The 22082-nt window shown below is 50.1% G+C and overlaps 9 protein-coding genes, besides 2 other annotated features; 4 read left to right on the top strand and 5 right to left on the bottom strand.

Annotated features, from left to right (window-relative positions):
• Positions 1–202: 202 nt before the first annotated feature.
• Positions 203–288, bottom strand: a tRNA (tRNA-Ala).
• Positions 289–1153: 865 nt separating this feature from the next.
• FFUJ_07642 (uncharacterized protein) lies at positions 1154–1808 on the top strand (the record flags this gene model as incomplete). XM_023577918.1 has 2 exons in its annotated part: positions 1154–1290; positions 1349–1808. 2 exons carry the CDS (start codon positions 1154–1156, stop codon positions 1806–1808), a joined length of 597 nt encoding a protein of 198 aa, XP_023430905.1.
• Positions 1809–2382: 574 nt separating this feature from the next.
• FFUJ_07641 (related to mitochondrial import protein MPI1 precursor) lies at positions 2383–4095 on the bottom strand (the record flags this gene model as incomplete). XM_023577916.1 has 2 exons in its annotated part: positions 2383–3058; positions 3110–4095. The coding sequence occupies 2 exons, from the start codon at positions 4093–4095 to the stop codon at positions 2383–2385; spliced, it is 1662 nt and encodes a 553-aa protein (XP_023430904.1).
• Positions 4096–4383: 288 nt separating this feature from the next.
• On the top strand, positions 4384–5097 carry FFUJ_07640 (related to ribosomal protein YmS18, mitochondrial; the record flags this gene model as incomplete). The annotated part of the gene is made up of 1 exon (XM_023577915.1): positions 4384–5097. One exon carries the CDS (start codon positions 4384–4386, stop codon positions 5095–5097), a length of 714 nt encoding a protein of 237 aa, XP_023430903.1.
• Positions 5098–5382: 285 nt separating this feature from the next.
• FFUJ_07639 (uncharacterized protein) lies at positions 5383–6199 on the bottom strand (the record flags this gene model as incomplete). XM_023577914.1 has 2 exons in its annotated part: positions 5383–6027; positions 6098–6199. The coding sequence occupies 2 exons, from the start codon at positions 6197–6199 to the stop codon at positions 5383–5385; spliced, it is 747 nt and encodes a 248-aa protein (XP_023430902.1).
• Positions 6200–7144: 945 nt separating this feature from the next.
• On the top strand, positions 7145–8652 carry FFUJ_07638 (probable GTP-binding protein; the record flags this gene model as incomplete). XM_023577913.1 has 4 exons in its annotated part: positions 7145–7219; positions 7274–7345; positions 7403–7888; positions 8101–8652. 4 exons carry the CDS (start codon positions 7145–7147, stop codon positions 8650–8652), a joined length of 1185 nt encoding a protein of 394 aa, XP_023430901.1.
• A 619-nt stretch (positions 8653–9271) lies between these two features.
• Positions 9272–9354, bottom strand: a tRNA (tRNA-His).
• Positions 9355–9807: 453 nt separating this feature from the next.
• On the bottom strand, positions 9808–11487 carry FFUJ_07637 (related to sialidase; the record flags this gene model as incomplete). The annotated part of the gene is made up of 1 exon (XM_023577912.1): positions 9808–11487. One exon carries the CDS (start codon positions 11485–11487, stop codon positions 9808–9810), a length of 1680 nt encoding a protein of 559 aa, XP_023430900.1.
• Positions 11488–14042: 2555 nt separating this feature from the next.
• Positions 14043–18096, bottom strand: FFUJ_07636 (related to VPS9 domain protein; the record flags this gene model as incomplete). XM_023577911.1 has 3 exons in its annotated part: positions 14043–14686; positions 14747–17716; positions 17766–18096. 3 exons carry the CDS (start codon positions 18094–18096, stop codon positions 14043–14045), a joined length of 3945 nt encoding a protein of 1314 aa, XP_023430899.1.
• A 1338-nt stretch (positions 18097–19434) lies between these two features.
• Positions 19435–19884, top strand: FFUJ_07635 (uncharacterized protein; the record flags this gene model as incomplete). Its single annotated transcript, XM_023577910.1, has 1 exon — positions 19435–19884. One exon carries the CDS (start codon positions 19435–19437, stop codon positions 19882–19884), a length of 450 nt encoding a protein of 149 aa, XP_023430898.1.
• A 320-nt stretch (positions 19885–20204) lies between these two features.
• Positions 20205–21990, bottom strand: FFUJ_07634 (probable amino acid transporter; the record flags this gene model as incomplete). XM_023577909.1 has 3 exons in its annotated part: positions 20205–20869; positions 20917–21627; positions 21729–21990. 3 exons carry the CDS (start codon positions 21988–21990, stop codon positions 20205–20207), a joined length of 1638 nt encoding a protein of 545 aa, XP_023430897.1.
• Between the last annotated feature and the right edge of the window lie 92 nt (positions 21991–22082).

Here is a 22082-nt window from a genome sequence, read left to right as displayed (position 1 = left end):
GTTTTCTCTTCATTCAAAGCTTTTCGTAACGATGATCGATGTTAGAGCAGGTGATTTTGCCGCTGCTAACATCACTCACAGCATAAGTTTAGGAGCTTCAAACACAGCAAAGTCATCTTTTATGATCTTCTTTATCCAATGCTATCATACTGAGCAAAAAAGAAGCCCTCGAAAGTATCGCCCAACATGTTGAGGGCAAAAATGGAGGCTGAGGGATTTGAACCCCCGACCTTTCGCAAGCATTCGAAACAATGCAAAGCGAACGTGATCCCCCTACACCAAGCCCCCGATGTTGGATAGTAGCAGCCATCATAACTGGCAGTATAACTTTGCTCTGACAGCATCGGCCAATTATCAACCATAACTGGCTTTGGTTATACAAGTCATGGTAAATGACTCTTGCATACCAATCATCTCTGTGCTTGTGTTGAGTGGCATGGTCAATGTGGGCTTCTGGGCTACATAACTCAAGTCGTTACAACTAACCATGGCTCATGTATTACCGGGCTTGCTCATGGTGGAGCCTGCAAGAGAAATACATGCTACACAATGTGTCGGGATCTAATGTATAACGTCTCGTGATGGATACGCATTTATATACTCAGACAAATCACTTGCTCGATACCTCACCATTCAAGCTCTTGGTCATTCTCTGCCAAGAGTGTTAAACCCCATCACAGCAAGTCATGCATGACTCACACCGAAACCATATCGAATAACGTAGCAATACGCCTCTAAATGAAGTGGTCTATCTGCAGTCGCTTTCATCTTGCTCAAGTTGGCTTTATTCTAATATTGCCGATATAATACGGAGGACACGAGAGTGGTGGACATCTCTGATACATGTCCCTCTAAAGCAGCTTACGTTGTGTATCTATTATTACCGTGGCACTTCAGCCTCAAAGAGAACAATAACTCAGGTTTCTCGGCTCTCTACATCTGTTGCATGCTGTTGTACGAGTCGACCTTGAAAAAGCCACTGCAAGAAAGTCAACCTTGGCTTCCCCGTCTGACTCAACTGCCCATACTCAGCCACAGCCTCATTCACGATCACAACGTGCACTTTCAACCCAGGCGTAAGATACAGATGTACAAAATCTCGTCAAAACTTCCTTTCAATTCTCGTATCTTTATTCATTGCTTCTCAGTAAAAATGGCTACAGTATCAAATCCCGGCCCAGTATATTTCTGGCGTGAAACAGACCCAGCAACAGGATACCTATCACAATGGTATTATTGTCCTTTCAGGGATGACGAGGATGAGAAAAAGACATACAAAACAGCAGAGCAGTAAGTCCAGTCACTTCTACCGATACAGAATTCAAAGTCGATGTTGACCTATTCCAAGTTACATGATGCATCAAAAGGCCATCCTATTCAACGACGAAGCCACTGCGCTTGAGGTCCTCAAGACAGGCCATCCCCGAAAAGTCAAGTCTCTCGGCCGCCAGGTGAAGAACTTTGACGAAACAGTCTGGCTTAAGCATCGGCGTGACATAGTTCGAAAGGGCAACGTCCTCAAGTTCACACGTGCCATCACAGAGGAGGGTTTCAAGAGAGGCACGCCTGGTGCAAATCAACCAAGCTCATTACACTGCCCCATCGATGGTTCCCTAGCAGATATGTTGATCAACACGGGTGACAGAGAACTTGTCGAGGCTAGTCCGTTTGATCGGGTTTGGGGCGTTGGGTTCAAAGCTGCAGATGCAGATGCTGCGAGAGACTCGTGGGGTGAGAATTTGCTGGGTAAGGAGTTGATGGAGGTTAGGGGGATCTTGAAGGAGAGACGAGACGGCCAAGGAGCATGAGTGGCGACACGACTGGGCTGTTAAACAATATTGAGCCGTGCAGGCGGGTTTCACTTTGTCAAAGAACGGGGCAATGGTTGTTTGAACTGCTTCGGCTATACGCCTAGATAGATTGCACCGACCTTGAAAACCAAGGCAACTTTTGAACATGTCTATAAGTCCATCTTTCTCCCACCAATGATGCCCGGCCCAATGCCCCTGTCCCCCTCCATAATCATACATAAAAAGAGCCTCGTCCCGAGGCAAGCAGAGCGGCGTGGTAGTAGTCAATTTTCTTGCTGTTTAACAGCCCCAAACCCATTCTCCAGAAAATGCTTGTTTTGTTTGATAGTTGTACGTCGTGTTGTGTCGTGGTGGTGGTTGTGGTTGTGGCGGTATTGGTATTGGTGATGTTGTCTTTTTTTTCGTGTCGAGTGCCCGCCCTGATATTTTCACATGATAGAACATATTTTACAGTAATTAACACACATTAGGCGATGCTCCCGTGTTCGCCTTCGATTCCTTCTCATCTCGTAGGTATCCAACAAAGGCAGATTCCCAATCCCTTGACGCCGCGTTAAAATGACTGTTTCTTTTAGTACCAGTCCCGTCCACTCTTCTGCATCTCAATCAGACGCCAGCCCCTTGTCTCAGGATTGTTGACATCTTCTGGTACTCGTGTGATACCAATGGCATATGTGACCAGTTGGACCTTGTCCTCCATACCGGCAGCAAGCTCGTTCGTCTTGGCGTTGCGGTAGACGTGAACCTCCTGTGTGCGGCAGGTGATGATGAAGACAGGAACCTCACCAGGATCAAGCATGCGGGCTCGTAGAATGTCGACATTTCGAATATCCAGGATCTTTCCGTCCGACTTCATGCCAGCCTGTAGGTATTGCTTGGTGAGGGCCTCGTACACAGAGTACTGAGCGGCAGAAAGCCAGAGCTTCAGTGTCTCGGCATCACCCTTGACGTAAGCGTCCAACACCTCGGGAAGGATGTACTCTCGAAGCTCCTGAAGGAAAGGCTCTGTCTGGAAATTCGGGTCCATGGACCTGAACTTTTTGATGACCATGGCAGTCTCGTTCTCGGCGAAGAAGCCTCCGATGCGGTCGGTGATACTTCGAGCGGTCGATACAAGAGGGTTCTCAGACTCCTCATACTTACCCCTCAAGCTGAAAAGTCCTTGCACATACTTGTTCTGGTCGCGGAAATCTCTCCAAGCCTCCTTCCAAGCAGCGTCCTTGTGAACGGTAACACTGGTACCAGCGCTATCTCTTGTTAGCCCAGATTCGAATGAGAGAGATTGTAAGGATACTCACTTAATGTCCTCCTCCATGGGTGCAGCCGCCTTGTAGCCCCGCTGCTTGTCCAGTGCCTCTCGGCGTTTCCTGCGCTCCTCCTTCTCAACCCAGCCACCGTACCGTGAAGAGCTACCATCGTCAATGACGTTCTTGACATTCTTGTAAGCCTCTGTGTTTCGGATAGGCTGGGTAGCCTTATCCACGGCATCTCCCGTGACATTAGCGGCCTTGCGAACACCCTTGACGACCGAGGTATCCCAAGTCCAAGAAGCACCCTTGCCAATGGCGCCAGCAGTGACCTTGGCACCCTTTCCAAGAGTCGAGGAAACAGCGCCAGTGGACTTCTCGTAGGCCTCGCGAGCACGTCGCACACCTTCACTCTCGGCGAATTGGTTAGCAGACGCAGCGATCTGCTTGGTCGACTCGTTCCATTCTTGCGACTTCTGGAACTCAGTGTTCATGGTCTCCATGAAAACCTGCCAGGGGGTCTTGTCGCCATGAGGAGGAGGGGGAGGGGCATCCTCCTTCTTCTTATCTTTGTCCTTGCCCTCACCTTCACCCTCGCCCTCTTCTGTTCCTTCCTTTCCGGCATTCTCACCATCCTCGGTCTTCTTGGACTGCTCCTCTTCGGGCTTGGCCTCGGGTTCGGCGCCAGCTTCAGTGGGCTTCTTCTCTTTTGCGTCGGTGGGTGCAGCAGTTGAGGGTTTTTGTTCAGTTTGAGGCTTCTCTTGGTGTAAGCGGCTGGAAAGGTGGAAGAGACGAGATTGAGCGGTATAAGTGGGGGAGTAACGAAGCTCGGCGGGGACAAAAGAAGACCTCAGTGGTGATCGAACTGAGCCGGAAAGCACTGAGCTTTGTTGCCTCGCACTGTTGTTGGAGGCATTCTGAGAGAGCTGGGATGCTAATCTTCGGTAGGCGGGAGATCTGCCAGCGGATGAGACATGAGCAGAAGCCCGCGAAAAGGCGAGCTCCGAGGAGGCCGTCTTTCTTGCGAGGGAGTTCATTATTACGACAACACAAGGAGACAAGTCCCTCCAGAAAAAAAAGACTGGGCGTGGGTTGGGAGAGATGCCGAGATGGACGGTGGAAGGTGGTGGAATTCCCGGACGAAATTTTGGTTTGCGATCTCGGTCCGGGGGCGGAAAGTCAAGGAAGACAAACACCGAGACGGCAAAGCCTCGGTAGAATTGCTCCCCGTCCAGCCCCGGCTCGTGGGGGAAGTTCAGCCGCGAGTAAAAATTGCCAGGAGGCAGATCATCAATTAACGACAGGTCCAGGCAAATGAGAACAAAATGAGTCGCTCATTGACAAGTCGCCTCGCGGCGCAATCGCTCTTTCAATCCTCCCGAGCCAACTTCCAAAAGTCGTCATTTCAATTCGCTCGCTCCATCTCCCAGACAAAGTCCAACCGCGATGATAAACCCAGAAGGGCACCCAGCCGATCCAGTACGGCCTCGCTGTTAGAGAACATCTACGGCCCCTCAGAGACGTCCAAGACGAGACCCTCCTCCAACAATGCCATGGCCAACCTCTCTCAAAGTCTTGTCTTCCAGACACTTGACAAGTCCTCCAACATCGATACGAGCCCACTATCCAGAGATACCCGTCGACAGGCCGAGGCAAAGGAGGACGATCTCGAGCCATACCACTTCCACATCTACTCCCACAAGCACAACACCCACATTACTTGCACCAAACCCAATCGAGAACCAATTATCTCTCTGTCAGCTGGCAACATTGGTTTCCGCAAGTCTCGCCGTGGTCTATTCGATTCCGCCTACTCCCTCACCAAGTATGTCCTGGAGCGATTGATCCACAACGGCTGGCCCATGAAGATGAACCGACTAGAGGTTGTGCTACGCGGCTTCGGTCAGGGACGAGAGGCTGCTCTGAAGGTTCTGATGAGCCCCGAGGGCAAGGTCTTACGAGACAAGATTGTCCGTGTAGCCGACTCGACTAGAATCAAGTTTGGTGGTACCAGGAGTGAGAAGCCTCGACGTCTATAAAAGTCTGGAATTTTGGATTGGAATTGGAATTGGAATTCGGGCACATTTTTGGGAATATGTTCACATGAGAATATCACTTCGCCGCGGAGGTTGAGAAAGTGAATGTACTATACTCTGTACGACCTGTACTATACAAATGAACAAGGCACAGCTTGCTTTTCTTGCAAGTTCCCAAACGAATGATCTGCTCCTAGACTATAAAGCCATTGGTATCGTGCTAACCCATGGAAACGGTACCTCGAAACGCCAAACTCCATTTAACACCGCAGCCTCATTTATACTCTATCATCGGATGGCCCTCTCAGCTGGTGGTAAACGACGCCCGGCGGAATCGCGGAGGGCTTGCTTGCCCTTCCCGCTGCCGCCTCGTCGTCTTTCTTCTGCGCTGTCCCACTCGTCATCTTCGTTGCTATCGTTGTCTCCCATTAGCAGATGGGGGTCCGTCGTTTTCTTCAACGTATGAGAGTTGTCGTCATTCGAATTGTCGTAATCGTCCAACAGCGCACCTTCGCTGGTGTCGTATTCGGGTGGTTCAATCCAATCTCGAGGGACGACACAAGGGAGCGCAACTCCGATACTGGCGGCACGGTTTAACCATGCTGGGCCTGACTGTCCTGTGAGTCTCCTGCAAAGATAAGAGGTGAAATGGTTGCAGTTCTTGGTCAGAAGGTTGTATGAAGTGCCCAGAAACTCTTCAGAGGCAGATTGTAGAGTCGCATTAATCTCGTCTTCTGTCGCAAGAGTGAATCCGTGCAGAATCTCGCATCGAAAAGTGCCTCCGGGCGGTTCGGTCCGGGGCTTTGTCCAGTATACACCCGTGAGGCCTCTTTTATCATGCCCACCATAGGCGTATTCCCTCCCGTTGATCACGACACCCGAATGAAGTAGTGAGGCGCCTACTGTCCATAATACCGACGATAATCGGCCGGGCTGTCATGCCGCGCGTATCAGCGTCATGCTCATGAAAGCTAGTGAGATGAGTGTGAGCGACTTCACTTACCGGCAGTAGATCATAGACATGTATAGTGATCTCAGTTTTGGATAAAGATAATGTTGAGCGGTGAGATCTGCTCACCGAAGAGCTCTTCTTGTGACGCGGCATCATGCAAAAGTTGATACAGACACTGCAACTATTGCGACGTCAAGTGGCTCGAAGCTTTGGGGTTTGCAGCTGACGGGTCAGCGGGGCTGAACTGGGGGAAATGGTAGGCTAATAAGGCTTATAGTGCTGTAGGTTGGTGTCCGTAGGCGTATTGACAAGACAAACAGTCGCGGGGCACGAAGAGAAGATGAATATTCTAACTTGAAAGGTTGATGAATAGAAGTGAAGGAGAAAGGAAATAACTGAAGGAATCGGACTGGCCGGCCCGGCTGAGCTCCTGTCGTTCCTGTCAGATCAAGCCCAGCGAAATCCAAAACCTAGGTCACTCTGCCTCTGTACTACTCTCTACTAACTTTAGGTAACCTCAGGTAACTCAGGTCAGGCATTTCCAAAGACGGACACCTAAAACCACAGGGCCTAAGCTCTGTGACATACTATGTGCTGTGCCTGTTCACTGGATCCTGGATCCAGGCCCAGGGTCCTTCTGCGCACGGCTTGGTTGGTACTTTTATGCCCAGCTGCTTTCGTCAGCCAATGACGTCGTCTTCGAATTCCAGCCGGAACTACCTTTTCCCACTATCCGAAAAATCTTGGCACAGCCCAACCTCTCTAAACCCCAGCAAGGTGGGGTCACGAACAAATTCTCATCTCATCTCCCCAAGCTCGGCTCGCGGAAAATAAAAAGAGAAATCTTTTTTCTCCCTCTTCAACTTCCCTTTCTTCCCTTTCTCTTCGTCGTCGCTCTCGCTCTCGAAGCCGTCCGAGGTTGGCACTAGCCAACCTGAATACTTCACCACGAAGTCCATCAAATCTTCCATCTTGTTCGCTTCTTTTCCTCCTCTTGCACCCCGCGCAGCAAGCTCTGCAGCTCTTGGACACGTCCCATCCACACACTTGGGCCTAGCTTTCTTCGTTCAACGTCGTAACTACGCCAAGTCACGCAAGATGCCTCCTAAGAAGCAAGTCGTCGAGGAGAAGATCCCTCTGGGCAGGCCTGGAAACAACCTGAAGAGTGGTATTGTGCGTGACAATATCCTATCGATGATGTATGCCACGTGCTAACCCATAGTCCAGGTCGGTTTGGCCAACGTCGGCAAATCTACTCTCTTCCAGGCCATTACCAAGTCTAACCTCGGTAACCCAGCTGTATGAAGCCCCCTCGCCATCCGCCGTCTTTAGTATCGGGGTGCTGACAGCATCAAGAACTTCCCCTATGCCACCATCGACCCTGAGGAAGCCCGCGTCGTCGTTCCCGATGACCGGTTCGACTGGCTCGTTGAGAAGTACAAGCCCAAGTCCGTTGTTCCCGCCAACTTGACCGTTTACGATATTGCTGGTCTTACCCGCGGCTCATCAACCGGTGCTGGTCTTGGAAACGCTTTCTTGTCGCACATTCGCGCCGTCGATGCCATCTTCCAGGTTGTTCGTTGCTTCGATGATGCCGAGATTATCCACATTGAGGGTGACGTGAACCCCACCCGTGATCTTGACATCATCAGCGAGGAGCTGCGACTCAAGGATATTGAGTTCGTTGAGAAGGCCCTCGAGAACCAGAAGAAGAAGACCCGCATGGGTGGCCAGTCTCTGGAGCAGAAGAAGGCCAAGCAAGAACAGGAAACCATTGAGAAGATCTTGGACTGGCTCAACCAGGGCAAGGATGTCCGCAAGGGTACCTGGGGCCCCAAGGAGGTAAGAACTTTTCTTCCATTTCTTCTGCTCTACACATCTTGCTTTCCTGATGACAAAAGGCCATATGGCCTGAATCTATAACCCAGCTCGTCGAATGCCTCACCTATTAACGCTAGAGGCATTGTGAGATAAACTTTAATCTGATCGCAAATCTTCACACTTGTTGATGTTGGAAAAAACTCATGAGAACCCTCACTGACATTCTCATCCAGATTGAGGTCATCAACCCTCTCTTCCTCCTGACCGCCAAGCCCGTTGTCTACCTCGTCAACTTGTCTGAGAAGGACTTCATCCGCAAGAAGAACAAGCATCTTCCCAAGATTGTCGAGTGGATCAACGAGAACGCCAAGGGCGACCCTCTCATTCCCGTCTCAGTCTCTTACGAGTCTCGTCTTACTCAGTTCGAGACCGAGGCTGAGGCCAAGGAGGAGCAGAAGAACGTCGGAGCCGACTCTGTTCTGCCCAAGGTCATTCTTCAGATGCGCAAGACCCTTCAGCTTGGCAGCTTCTTCACCGTTGGACCTGATGAGGTTCGACAGTGGACCATCCGAACTGGCACCAAGGCGCCTCAGGCTGCCGGTGTCATTCACACCGATTTCGAGAAGACTTTCATCCAGGCTCTCGTCTTCAACTACAACACCCTAAAGGAGCTCGGTGACGAGTCCGAGGTCAAGGCCAAGGGCAAGATCATGACCAAGGGCAAGGAATACGTCGTCGAGGACGGCGATATCCTGCACATCAAGGCTGGTGCCGCCAAGAGCTAAGCTCCCGATACCACCAGGCGTATTTAAGTCCATAGAAAAAAGTTAAATGCAATGATGTGATGAAGATCAACTTTATGTCCCCATGAATTTACATTTGTAATGGCTATCACCAGTCGATGAGGATAATTTTCATTTTTTGATGTTCCCTACACTATGACTTTATACGTACAGCTTCTTGTCGTGCTGTTGTGACAGATTCTTATATGGCTTTACGTTTTGGAGATGTAATGGGATTTGAGGATACATTTGCATCATCAGCGCCAACACTTTCGTTTTGCTGAACTTCGAAACAGCATCGCTTACTACCGTGTACAGTGATAGACTTGAGACAACTCAGTATGCAATTTACCAAGTTGAACATGATCTATTTAGATCAGCAATGTAACATGGCAAGCAAGCCGCATTATATTGTCAACTTCTCTGCATTTCAGTACAGAATGCCTCATTCTGCTGGACAGCATCCCACCTCTCCACCTTGACCCCTGATTCTCTCGTCTTCCATGATGGCGGGGTTAAGAGGGGCAAAAAACCTTGCACAAAATAACGGGGCAGCATATCTGACTGAGCCAATAACATGAATGATTTGCAAAAAAAAAAAAATGGCAAAAGATAATTGTTTTGCCGTCAGCAAGACTCGAACTTGCGTTTTCAGTGCTTCGAATGAGCCACAAACTGATGTACTGACCCCTATACGATGACGGCTTTTTTTGTTGTGCAGACTGGCTGTGTAACTCGGTTTATGTACATGAGTCAAGCACAGAAGAAAAGGTATAACGCCTTCTTTTGAGCAACCATGTCCCCGAATGTCAAATGTGGCTAAGCTAAGGCGTGCCTTTTTTTTTTCAGTTATATAAGAGATGCAATATAGTGATTGTTTCTAAGTCTATTGCTGGGCACTGTGGGATGTCGAGGTGGTACAATGGTGATACAGCCCGTGGTATAAACAAGCTTAATGACCTACCTACCTGGACAGCCAGAGGCGTGTAGGTAAATGGAATAAGGTCTTTCGCCAAGATGCAGTCAATGTGAGTTTGAAGTGGTTTAATTAAATACTAAATTCATTACAATTCGCATGTCCATTCATTACCATATCTTTTCTTTCCAGTCATCCATCATCTATCATATCATCGTCATCCTGCTAAAGGCACCAGGCCCTTAGACTCCTCCATATCGAACACCTCGCTTTCCAAGCTCCTTGCGGCCGATGGCGTCTTCGGGCCACACCCATCCACGGCTTCTCTTGGCCTCACGCTTCTCAGCCAGCTGGGGTTGAGGAATCCAGGAGTCACGGGGTTGAGCCTTGCGGCGAGTTCCCTCAGCGGGTGCACCGATCTCAGCACGCCAGTGGGCATGGCCGGCGGGTGTGTCGTCGGCAGCAAGTTGGCAGAGACCCCAGAGGGCGAGGCATGCAGTGAGTGGAGTCTCGTGGGGAAGGGTCGAAGCATCGCCTTCAGGGGCAGAGGCAGCGAGCTGGACTGATGTAACCTCGAGATCGCCGAAGAAGGGAGTGTTGGCAGTGCCATTGCGGACAAGCACAAGCTCAATCTCGGTAAGGATGAACCCATAGCGGCACCCGTGCTCTCGCATGGCGTGGTGGATAGCTGAGAGGCCACGGAGATACTCAACACGCTTGATGTTGCCCTCAACTCGCATGCCAGTGTTGAAGCGGTCGAAGCTGCGGACAATACCGACAACTCGGGCAGTGGGCTTGCCACCAAACATGGCAGCAGCAGTAGCAGACTCCCCGGCAGCGTTGGCGACAAAGAGGAGATCGTTCATGCCAGCAGTCTTGGGGGGCACTGAGAGGTGAAGAGGGCGAGTTGATGACATGGCCAAAGCCGAGTTCAGCTTGGGGAGATAGTACGAGGCGTAGATGGAGTGAAGCTGAGTCTCAGTCTCGGGGTGACGAGATGCGAAAGTAGGCTGGGGGAGCAGAGGAGCGGGAACAGGGTTCGTAAGAAGAAGAGAGGCACCGGGGAGAGAAAGAATGGTAGATGCGTTGAAAGAGGACCAAGAGCGAATGTTGCGAACATCCCACCAAAAGTGCTTAGTGGCAGCATCTCGCACCGGGAACGAGATATGGCGGACCAGAGAAGCAGCTGGGTTGGAAGAGGTGAGGAAGCTCAGAAGGTTGGTATTGGGAGTAGGGTCCGGAGTGGCAGTGAGGCTCAGAGGAGACTGATCACGAGGGCTGTAGTCGTAGAAGCCGTAGTCAGATTGTTGCTGAGGGACGGGAACGAACGAGGGCATCTGACGATAGGTAGGGTAGCCATAACGATCGATTGTGGAGACATCGAGGCTGGAAGCACGGCGTGGGTGAGAGGCAGAGATGTGAGTGGCAAAGTCGGCTGGAGATGCCAGGAGTGACGCAGACAGAGTGTCGTCAGGCTGGCTGGAGAAGCTTGTGTTGACTGAGCCAGGAGTGTCAAAGGCGATGGTAAGAGACTCGGGGTTGGTGTAGCTCCTTGAGTGACGAGCAGGGTTGGGAGCAGGAGGAGTAGTCATGCGATAGTGGCAAGGGGTGGCATCAATATCCTGGTCTTGAGAGCGAATCTTTGGCAGGAGAAGAGGGCCATGCTGGCGAACAGCTGGTGAAGCACGAGGAGGCGTTGTGAGACGGGAGCAGAGAGATTCATGGTCTGACTCGGCTGAGATGGCAGAGTAGACTGAAGCCTTTGATGATGAGCGAGAGTGGCCAGAGATATGGCCAGCAGCAGTAGCTGAAGCTGAAGCATAGGCCATGTCGAGAAAAGCTTGGTCAAAGGGCAAAGTTGACATGGGAGGAGGGCTTGTGCGCTCAATAGAGGCAGATGGGAAGCTGAAGTCGAAGGGCATATCGACAGCCAGACTTCTTGAGAGTGTATTAGCATTATGTATGGCGGATGGACTCTGCTGGTTGGTGAAAATATCTTACGTGGACATGATGTGGGAAGTATTAGTGAGAGTCTATAAATGTATGAACAAGGATCAGGAGACCAGCTCCGTGGGGGGGAAAAGGTCAAGATGAAACCGGAAGGTTTTTGGTGTTGGTTAGAGTGTAGTCTCAGAGCCAGCGAGACTTGGAAGTTTGCTGTGAAGCTTTTTGATCTGATGATGGTGATGGTGATACCGGATCGCAATAGATGGGAAAAGAGGAGAGTGAGGATGATTAGAGATGATTGGTAAAAGACAGGCCGACGATGAAAGATGCTGGATAGAAGCAGAGGAAAGAGGACCAGAGACCCAGGGCGAGGCCGTCTTCTTATGCTGTCGATGAAGCAGAGAAGGACAATGGTTGGCGATGGGCGGCTGACGGGCTGTAGGCTGTGGGCTCCGGCATAGGACCCATCCGATCCCCTGGAGTCCCAACAAAGCAAGAAACATTAGACAACTCGTCTCTCATTGGGAACACGAGAAAGAGAAGAATCTGAAACACGTCTCTTTCTTTCCTTCTCTGTCTCTGTAAAGAATTATCGCGGACGCGCTTCGATCTCGAGGTGTAAGTTGCAGAGGGCCATGATTGGCGGATGCGTATTGACACTGTAAGCGCCTTGTGCTGAGAGGAGAGCATGTAAGTGCGAGAGCGGCGATGCACTGTGCAATGTGTAATACTACCCCAGGCGTCATGATCATCGCCAAGGATCGTGGTTCTCGGCTTGGGTCTGTCAATGCACGAGCCCGGCCGCTGAATGGCCAGCGCTTGTGACTCATTTTTAGATCCCTGACTCGGCATATCTAGCTCCCTCCCTCCCTCTTTTCTCGTGGTTCGTTCGGTTCAACACCAGAACGCGACTCTCTACGTACAAGTCGCGATGTTCCTCTCCAGAGCGTGTTCTGCACCCAAATCTATTTACCACCGCGTTTTACACCAGTTTCTCGTTGCGAGGGACAACCAACCGTCCGTTCCATTTTCAGGGTCATCGCTGTTCCCCCCCCGGAGTCCAGATCTAAAACATTCCCGTAGAGTAGCGCCATAAGAACAGCCCAGCTCGGCTCATACATGGCGTTTAGAAGAACATACGTATGAGCATGAGCCTCAATCTGTCTCCCTCTCTCAAACCAAGTCTCAGAATAGAAGCAGATCCTCTCGCGTGGTTTCAGTGGCCTTGGCCCTTGCCTTGTCCGCTGCCGTTAACCGCCGGGCGTTTAATTTATTAACTGTCTCTACCTAACGGGCGCTTAATACATCCACCGCCAATTTGAGTGAGTGAGTGTCTGTCTGACTTGATTAAAAGCCCATCGTCGCACCATTCTCCGCGGCTACGGAAATTTGCTGTCGGTCCACCAGACTTCTTGATCCATCTCTCTTCTCTTCTCTTCTCTTCCCCATCTCGACTTACACAGCCTCAACCTGTTCTCTTGGAGAGTCGAGCTTGAGTGTCGCGACCTGGCTCTTGACTCTCATTCGCTGTTATCGACGCGCCAGGATCCCACGCGCCGTCAGCCAATAGACATCGCGTCCACTAACGATCGCGGAAGTTTCTTTGATCTGGGGCTCTAGAATATGGAGAGGCTACTGCGTATATGTACTACGTGCTAGGTACTAAGGTAGGTAGTGGAGGTGGGTAGTATCTGCTGCAGACTATCGTGGACGTGCTGCGTTTTCCCGCGTGTCTTGCCGTTTCTTGTTTCATGTTTCATTCAACTTTTGGCCATTCATTCTCTATCCTGGTCCTAGTCTCTCGCCAAGCTTTGACGGCCAAAAACGCCTTCTTTGACCAACGCGACCACGTCCACGCTTGTATCTCGCTCCACTTACCTCTTCTGTAACCCCTACACCTTCGCAAGCCCCCTGTGTTCAGTGCGACAATGTCTCTTGTGCCTCTCCGTAGTGTACTTTGCTTCCCGTGGTTGGACCTCACGACGCCAGGTACACACTGCCTGCCTCATCGTCGTCCCACTCAATGCATACTCAATACCCTAGAGCCTCTGTATTTTCTTGGTTCTTTTCTCTCCTTTTTATTTTCAATGAACAATATCTGCCATCTCCTTGTAACAGTATTGTATCTCTAGACGTTTATGCCTAGACTCCGTCCACATAGCCAACTATATAGAGCTTATCCAAAAGAATAGCTCACTGTTATAAGATATGCGCTTAATGTAAGTGACCCGTAATAACTTTTCTATGACTCTTTGACCAGCGACGGGTATTCGTCCATCCATTTCATTTCATCTGTCTGTCTCTGCCTTACCAGCACCTCCCCCCCCCCCCTCTTCGCTTCGTGCAACCCATGCAGATCAGCTTCAGCTTGGCATCAAGCACATGTGCTCCACCACCACTCGACGCGTCTCTTCTATCTCCCATCGCCATATCACGCGTCTTCATGGTGTTGTGTATGGATATGCTTGATATTCATCTTATGGATTGGAGTTCCCCAGTATCGTATCCACACCCAACATTACCCTCCCCATCAAGCCTCGCTATTATCCCCGCTCTCATCCATCTCGACTTCTTCAGGCTTCCTCACTTGTGATGGGCCTGGTGTTCTAGTCCCGTTACCCACCACAATCGTATCAGGCAACCTTACCTTTCGTAGTGCTCTCAGCATACCATCCAGCTTCATCCTCTCCTGCACGACCATCCCCCTTACAAATCCTCGGATGGCGTGGCGGCCCATCTTCTCGTGTAGTTCTTGCCACCCTGCTAGTTCTCCAGCCACTGTCTGTTGTGTGTATCTAAGTTCCCTCGCGAGATTCGCGGCTTCTTCCCGAGACTTCCGTGCTCGTTCCTCCTTTTCATCATATAATCGCTGTCTAGTATCATCCAGGAGACCCAGCGGCCACCTCGACTTGTTAAGAGAATTAAAGTTCCTGTCGGCCTCACGCTTGGCCGCCCTCATCTGAGAAATGATGGAGGGTGGCCGAGACAAGGACGCCAGCAGTGCCTGAACCGTAGATTGCAGAGCCAGGAATGACGAGTGAAGGTTTGCTTGCGCGTTTGACTGGGTGGGGACGATGGATCGCACATACGTCTCAAACGCATCTATGTATCTCGGAGGGAGGAATTGCAGTGTAGAAACAGCTCGATGAAGCAGCACCGAGGAATCGTACATGTCTGGTCACCCGTTAGCTCACATAAATTCATTGGATCATGATGTTCGTCCAGTGTACGTACCTGCTGCGACGAGTCCGAGGTTGTTGGCGCGTCTGGTCGCACTTTTAGTCGAGTAGTTCACGCTCCGGATCATTTCTCGCGCATGATTGACAAACTGCTCCACCTCCCTCACGTCCTCCACAGGTTCATATTCATCTCGCACCTTCTCTGCTCTCGCTTCTGTCTTGAGGAGCGTCCGTTGCTCCATCATATCCAACTGCAATTCTGGTACCAGGAAAAACTCCCATAGCATCTCGTGCGTGGCAAAAGTTGGGTGCATTAGCATTATCTTCAAGAACCAGTCTGCGCGAGCTTGCATGTCTCGCAGAATGGCTCGTGATGGCTTCGACGGTATTTGGAACGGAGAGCGAACATCGGCGAGTGACGGTATCCACGAAGCTGGATTCTCAAGCGCCAGAAGGGTAGGGAGATGTTCGAAATCAGACAGCGAGCGACGACTCGTTGTCACCGTATAACTATCATGATCCGTTGGAGCCGCTGACTTCAACACCAATCTCACTGTCGCATCTTCCACAAAGAATGCCCTGACCACACCAGTGATACGTGCATCTGGCCCAGCGGGCATGCTGAACAAGGCAAGATCATCGATCTTGTTCCGCACGTCGTCATCCTTCGCCAGTTCAACTGCTGTGAGGCCTCTGATCTCCTTTGCTCCTATATCCACTCTTGGATCGGCGAACAGAGTGCGGACCATGTCGTATCTGCCATACTTGCTGGCTACCATCAACGCTGTGAACCTCTTATCGTTCGTCGCATTGACGTCAACATCGCAAAACTGCAGTATGTTCATGGCAAGACTAGCATTGCTGACAATGTGAAGCAGTGTATTGCCCTTGTTGTCAACATGTTCGTCGATATGGAGTGGCATTCCATCATGTTGCGCTGCAGCTGCAGCGTTGAGCCCAGCCTCTACCATTTCCAGATAGTTGTTATGATCATAAGAGCGACAAAGAGCGAAGAGCGGAGTTTGCCCGTTCTTGTCTCTTTGCCGCCAAGGTATTAGGTGCCCGATTCGAGTGATCAAAGCCGGTGCATTGAAGAGGTAATGAGCACAGCTGCGTCCCCAGATGTCTTGCTGCGCCAGATATGAAACTAATTGCTCGGGAGTTGTCGACATGATGATAAATCCGAGTGTCAAATCTATAATTTGAGCATTGCCTAATTGTATGGCAGCACTCAGTAAAGTGGTATCTTCGTTGTTCATGTCATCTAGGACAAAAGAAGGAGAGAAATAATCGGTCAAGGAGAGCAAGTACTTGAGCGTCTCAGCACGCTCAGCCTGGATGGCCATCATAAGAACTGATTCCCCAAAAGAGTTGTTTGTCTGCGACAATCGGTTCACTGAAATGTCCCCTTCCAGAGCACTGCCGATGGTCCCAACGCTCCCCGTGCGAGAGTGGAATGAAACTTCGGAATCGCCTGATATGCTTCGGGTGTCCATCGCTACCTTCTTCACCCGTCGTATTGGTATAGAAAAGTCGTGTGCGTGTGTTTCGTCTTCACCCTCTGCTTGGAAGGGGAATACATGACTCAATCCCGAACCATGAGAATAGTGTTCATATGGTGACGGATCGTTGAAAGAGAGTCGCAGTGATGATCTTCTAGATCTTGAAGGACCCGTCGATCTCGTATCATTTTGGAGATTCAACACTGTAGATGCTCGACGGCTGGACGTAGGTGATTCTGACAGCTCGTCGTCATCTGCAGCCCCCGAGCCTGGTTCCATTATCTTTTTAAGGTCGTCCAGAGTTCCTGTCTTCGCCGCGTCCCATAGGGCTTTGTTTCTCCTGCTGGCTCGCCTTAAGCCGGCCGAGTCAAGAACAAGATAAGCCAGCACAGCCTCGAATGTACTGAGCGCATAGCCCAACTCGCCGCTGTCTACGTCGTCTATGAAGATGAAATTCCTGACGTAAATCAGGCGGGCCTGTAACTGCTTGACTTGTGATCGGATGACCACATAGAGCAAGAATGAGACCAAGGTATCCGCGTTGATAGTCATGATGGGTTTCTCCGGGGATGCATCAGATGACGCTGCCTGAGGTTTCGATGAATCCGTCAAGCGGGACACAATCTTGATTGTTGATAATAAAAGATCCAGCATGACTTGAGGGCAAGTGGCCGCAGATATCTTCTTGAATTCCTCAACGGCCGGACCTAGTTGAATGATAAGGTCATGCTTCGCCTTCGAACCGCCATCAATGGCAATGCCTAATTGCGAAATATCGATAAACTGCATCTTTCTGATTTTTGCTTCCAGTTCGAGATCATAAGGTCTCTTCAGTGCATTGAGTCTCGGCCAAAGTTGACTGTGAACATTTTCTGTGACATAACGCTCAATCAGTTTCTCCACAAGAGGACCAGTCAGATCAGTCGTTGCGCCAAGAAGAGAAAGTTGCTGTTTGTCGACCCCTTGGAAGAGGTCGATTGCAGTTGTGACTGCGGTTTCAAGAGACGCTCTCATAATATCTTCGTCGTCCTCAGCATAGAAGTTCTCCGTCACTGGCAATCTGCCCTCGTCGCCCGTGCTTGCCAATGCACTATTGGAGCGCGCTCGCCTTGCAGTATTGTTGATAGGCCCATTCGGTGGAGGATCTGGAATGTGCTCGGCTGATGGGGGAGGGGGTAGTGGACTTCGGAAGACGTTGCTGAACTCGACGAATAACTTTTCAAGGCCGGGTTGCATCTGGCGCGCAATCATCGGGAAATTGTTCAGGAGGTCGTGAAAGCTCTTGATGTCTTTCTTTCGGGGAGCAGTGGTTTCAGTGGACTCGGCGTTTGCTGTCTGTTTCTGATCGGAAATCCTGCGCTTTCGTACACCGGGGACCAAGATGGCTGGTGTAATCTTGTTCTCCTCCCAGACGCCCACAAGGGGTCTTGATATATAGTAAAGAAGCCATTGCCGTGGTTCGAAGACGTCGGGGTAGAAGACGATGTCGTTCAGAAGCTGGGCCTGGGCGAGTGTTTTGAAGCCTATCCTCGGTTAGTAATTATTGCCTTTGGCCAGTTCTTGGCTTTGCACCTTTGTTACTGTATATGAAAGCGTCCTTGATGACCACACTCTTGCCGTTGAGCGTTGTAAACTGCTTTGCCTTTCCTCTCACCTCCCTCAAGTTCTGGGCACCATCCTTGCCTCCTGCGACGCCATTTGGAGACGGCACACGGAGAACGTGACTGGCGAGAAAGTCCTCTGATGCGATGACCTCAGCAGGTGCACTCCCGCTCTCGGTCTCGCGGAATGTGAGAAGCACATCCGTTGACGGAACCAGTAGGATGTGGTGATGTACTGGGGTGCACTGGCTAGGAAGGGAGCTCTTAAAGAAGGCGGCCAGAAAGGGGTTTAGAGGTTGCATTCATTCGACTTGTAACCGGCCGTCTCGAAGCTCACTCGACCTCCCTAGGTCGCAACGTTGAGGATGGTATTTGGATCGAGTTTGGGTGCCGTTTATATAGATCGTGGATGGACCAAGCGGGATGCTGACACATGCAGAACGAATGCTGTTCGATCGTGAGAGATTATTATCGGTGAATATAATTAAGTCGCAGTGACACCCGGGCTAAATTTCATGATACGGCGATGAGGCATTCGACGGCGATAACGATAGCGATAGCCCACTTATTGGTGGAAAGGAGCTATCTGGATGATGCGTATGACGTGGGTGAGGTTGAAGAGGAGATGTGTCTTTGTCCTGTACGAGTCGGCAATTGCTGGAGAAGCTGTAGCGAGCGAAACGCTTGGCTAATGCGTAAATCGTTGATCGTGATGTAAGATCACTAGTCGAGATTGTCGATGTCTGTTGGGAGCTTCAAGAGGGTGCGCAGCAGGGCACGTTGCGATCACTTCAATGAGATCGACAGAGGGCTCTAGATGTACAGGTACTCAAGACACGAGCCAGCTTGGTGATGTACTGGTGCAGAATACAAGAAGGATATGTACAGGAACCCAACACTGTGGTCGCCCGCCAGCCCGCTCCCGAGCTCTCCGCACAGGCCCCTGCAGTGCCCCTGAACTTAAACCGGGGAATCAATAAGTCCGACCTGGAATGAGGTATCACATGTGACTGTGAATAGCATCATTGACTGACAAAGAGATTGTTGTACCACATTGATACGTGTTGTTAGAAAAAGTGCTCTATATGACTCAGAATATCGTATTGAAAGTACCCCAATCTTTTTCAATACCACTAAGCAGCTTTCAATGCAGTACACAACGACCCACTCATCATGGACAATGCCAATCTTAAGATTCTCCATGTGATGATGGATTGTAGTCAACAAACAGAGCAGGCCGTCTTGGCTTACGTGAGAAGAGCGACAGAGTAGCAAAACTCTTGCCTCGACAAGTCTATGAAATGTCCATCTTTGTCTCTGAACAACTTCTCGTCTTTGACTGAGTATATCTTACTGAACAAGTAAGTAGGTATCTTGGTAAGAACAAAGAGAATTGCCCATTTGGACCTGGTGAATGAATGTATTGTTACAAAGAAGATGCTTGGATGTTCAGTACTTCTATTCATGTAGCCATTGGTGAATGAAGTGTCCATCTGAACAGTTAAACGAAATGTTTCTTATATTATATGTCTGTCTATGTAACGGACCACGACTCCATTATATACCAAATTCTGTTAATCCTCCACTACCAGATGATCATGATGTCTTGTAATCACAAACTTTCAAGCCCTAAATTCAACATGCTCAAGGTCTCTCTCTGCGACAAGTTCCGCTCACTGTTCGGAGACAAGCTTGTGGCTTTTGGTCCCGATCTACCGGACTCGTACCCCGTCTACATCACGCATGATCTTGTCAGGTCTGCTATGAACGTCATAGCTGACAGGAATATTCCATGGCCTATTGATCCCGAATACCGCGTTGAGATGGTCATGGTCAAGGTTCCACTCAACTTCTGCCCGCAAGACATGATCAAGGTAATGCCTCTTGATCGCACGGGAAGACATTCCTATGCTGCTGCTATTGCTAAGGCAAGGTTCCGGCGAACCCCAAAGCATCCTGGCGGCGAGCTCGTTGCCCTTGCAATGGCGGACTGGAATGAGATGGCCGTGGGCTTCAGCATAGAGCCAAGAGAGCATGTCTCTGTTGTCCCCCTAAACGATCGTACACATAAGAATGAGGGGACTAATTAGACACAGCCAGAGATATCGTCTCTGGTCGTGTCGAATGTGGCAAAGCTTAGACAAAAAATGGAGGAATGGAGCGTTAATCTATAAATATACAGCTGTCCCTCTCTAAAACTTTACATTGCTACTTCGTGATGAATAATACTATGTGCTTTCCATATTCTCGCAATGATGCCAATCTGAGAGTGTAATCTCGTAGACTATATCAATGTACAACATATGGAGATAGAGAAGCCAGCTATGTTTGTTTGCAATCATAAGCTAAATAGGTATCATGAAAAGCCCATCATCGTGAGCCGAAAGTTCCATAATTTCACTGATTCAAATCAGAACCAAGCCCATACCTTCTTCCACCAAGGCGTTTGGCCAGGGACACCACTCTCTGTTGGGCCACTCTTGTAATCCAGATCCTTTCTTCTGCCACTATCGAGATCGATGCTCCAGCTACGTTTGAGAGGATCCTTTCCGCGCCATAAAAGCTTGCAGAACACGTAGATGATACCAAAGAGTGGCACCAGGATATAAGCATCCACAAAGTTTCCAGCATTGAACGGTGATAACGTAGTCCACCCTTGAACCAAGGCCAAGAAAATGCAAGCCCCAAGACCGAGCCAAGCGAGGTATGGGAAGCCGAGTGCCTTGTACGGAAGCTCATCGAGACTGCGACCCTGAGTAACCCAAGCTCGACGGAACCGGATATGGATAAAGCAGATGCTGCCCCAGACAAGGAAAGCACTGACACCGGATAGGTTGACGATATAGCTATAAGCCTTGGAGGCACCAGTAGAGACATTCATCATGGAAATGGAACCGACAGCATTGGTGATGAAAATTGCCCAGACTGGAACACCTCGGCTGTTGGTCCAGCCGAATATCTTGGGAGCCTTGCCAGACTGCGCCATATAGAAAACGGTTCGAGAGCCAAAGTAGATGGATGAGTTGATAGCGGACAGGCAAGTAAGGAGAATGAAGGCGTTGATAAGGTGGACGCCTGTAATTTGTTAGTATTCTGCAGAGGAGAGAAGTTCGTGCACATACCTCCTTGCCAGCCAGCATTCTGAATCGCAATGGTCATGGGACTCTGCAGGGCCTTGGAACCTCCGTTCACCAGTCCCTCCGCATTAGCAGGGCAGGTGATTCCGAAAAAGAAAGCTGATCCCATGTAGACGAAGATGATACGCCAAAAGACCTGTCGAATAGCCTGAGGAACTGCCACGCCAGGATTTCTCGTTTCAGTAGCAGCCACAGCGATAGACTCAACACCAGAGTAGAATGTCGAGCAGAACACGAAGACAGACGCAACACCACGGAAGCCATTTCCATTGAAAGCTCCCGGGTCACTCCAGTATTTAAAGCCAACAGATCCGTCCTGACCGACCAAACCACCAGCGGCGTAGATAATGGCGAAGATGAAGTACGCTGTTAATCCGAGGAGTTTCATAAGCGCAAGCCAGAACTCGGCTTCGCCAAAAGCTTCAACACCGAGAAGTTGGAATCCCATGAAAACTGTCCAGAAGATGAGGAAGTAACCCCATAGGGGAACGACTGGTCCCCAATATGTGAGAATACTGCAGATGACATTGTACTCGTTGGCGAGGACAGCGGCCCAGATAACAAAGTAATTCCATCCTACGGCGACAGAGAAGGACTTGTCTACCATGCGTTCGGCGAGAGAGATAAAAGAGCCGCCGCCAGGATATAGTGTTGTCACCTCGCCGAGGGACTGCATAATACAAAAGGCAATGATACCTGCCAAGAATTAGCATTGCACTCTGCAATGACCTGAGCACCGAATAGAGCCATCTGGTGCCATATTCTCTTCAAGACCCTGAAAGCAAGGGGTATCATACCGACAACACCAAATCCAATGAGCAATGCAGCTGGTCCTCCGACATTCAATGCACCACCTGCACCAACAAGAAGTCCAGGTCCGATGATACCAGCCAAAGCCATCATAGACAAATGTCGATTCTTCAGACCACGCTTAACACCAGAATCCGGGTCTATAGACTCGACCTCTTCTGTATCATTTAAGCGTCCAGAGTCATAGTTATGCTCAGACGGACCATCGCCAGCGACGACATCCTCATCCTTATTGTGGTTGAACGCCATACTGGCAATGACAACCTCTGCAGAAAAAGAAGGGTGCGAATCAAAGGTAACCGCCAAGAAAGATAAGCTATTGATATATAGACGCAGCCGCT

Source organism: Fusarium fujikuroi, chromosome FFUJ_chr05 (genome assembly GCF_900079805.1).
Source record: "Fusarium fujikuroi IMI 58289 draft genome, chromosome FFUJ_chr05".
Taxonomy (NCBI): Eukaryota; Fungi; Ascomycota; class Sordariomycetes; order Hypocreales; family Nectriaceae; genus Fusarium; species Fusarium fujikuroi.
The sequence above is the reverse complement of the archived record's forward strand: the minus strand, read 5'-3'. Positions and strand labels throughout refer to the sequence as shown.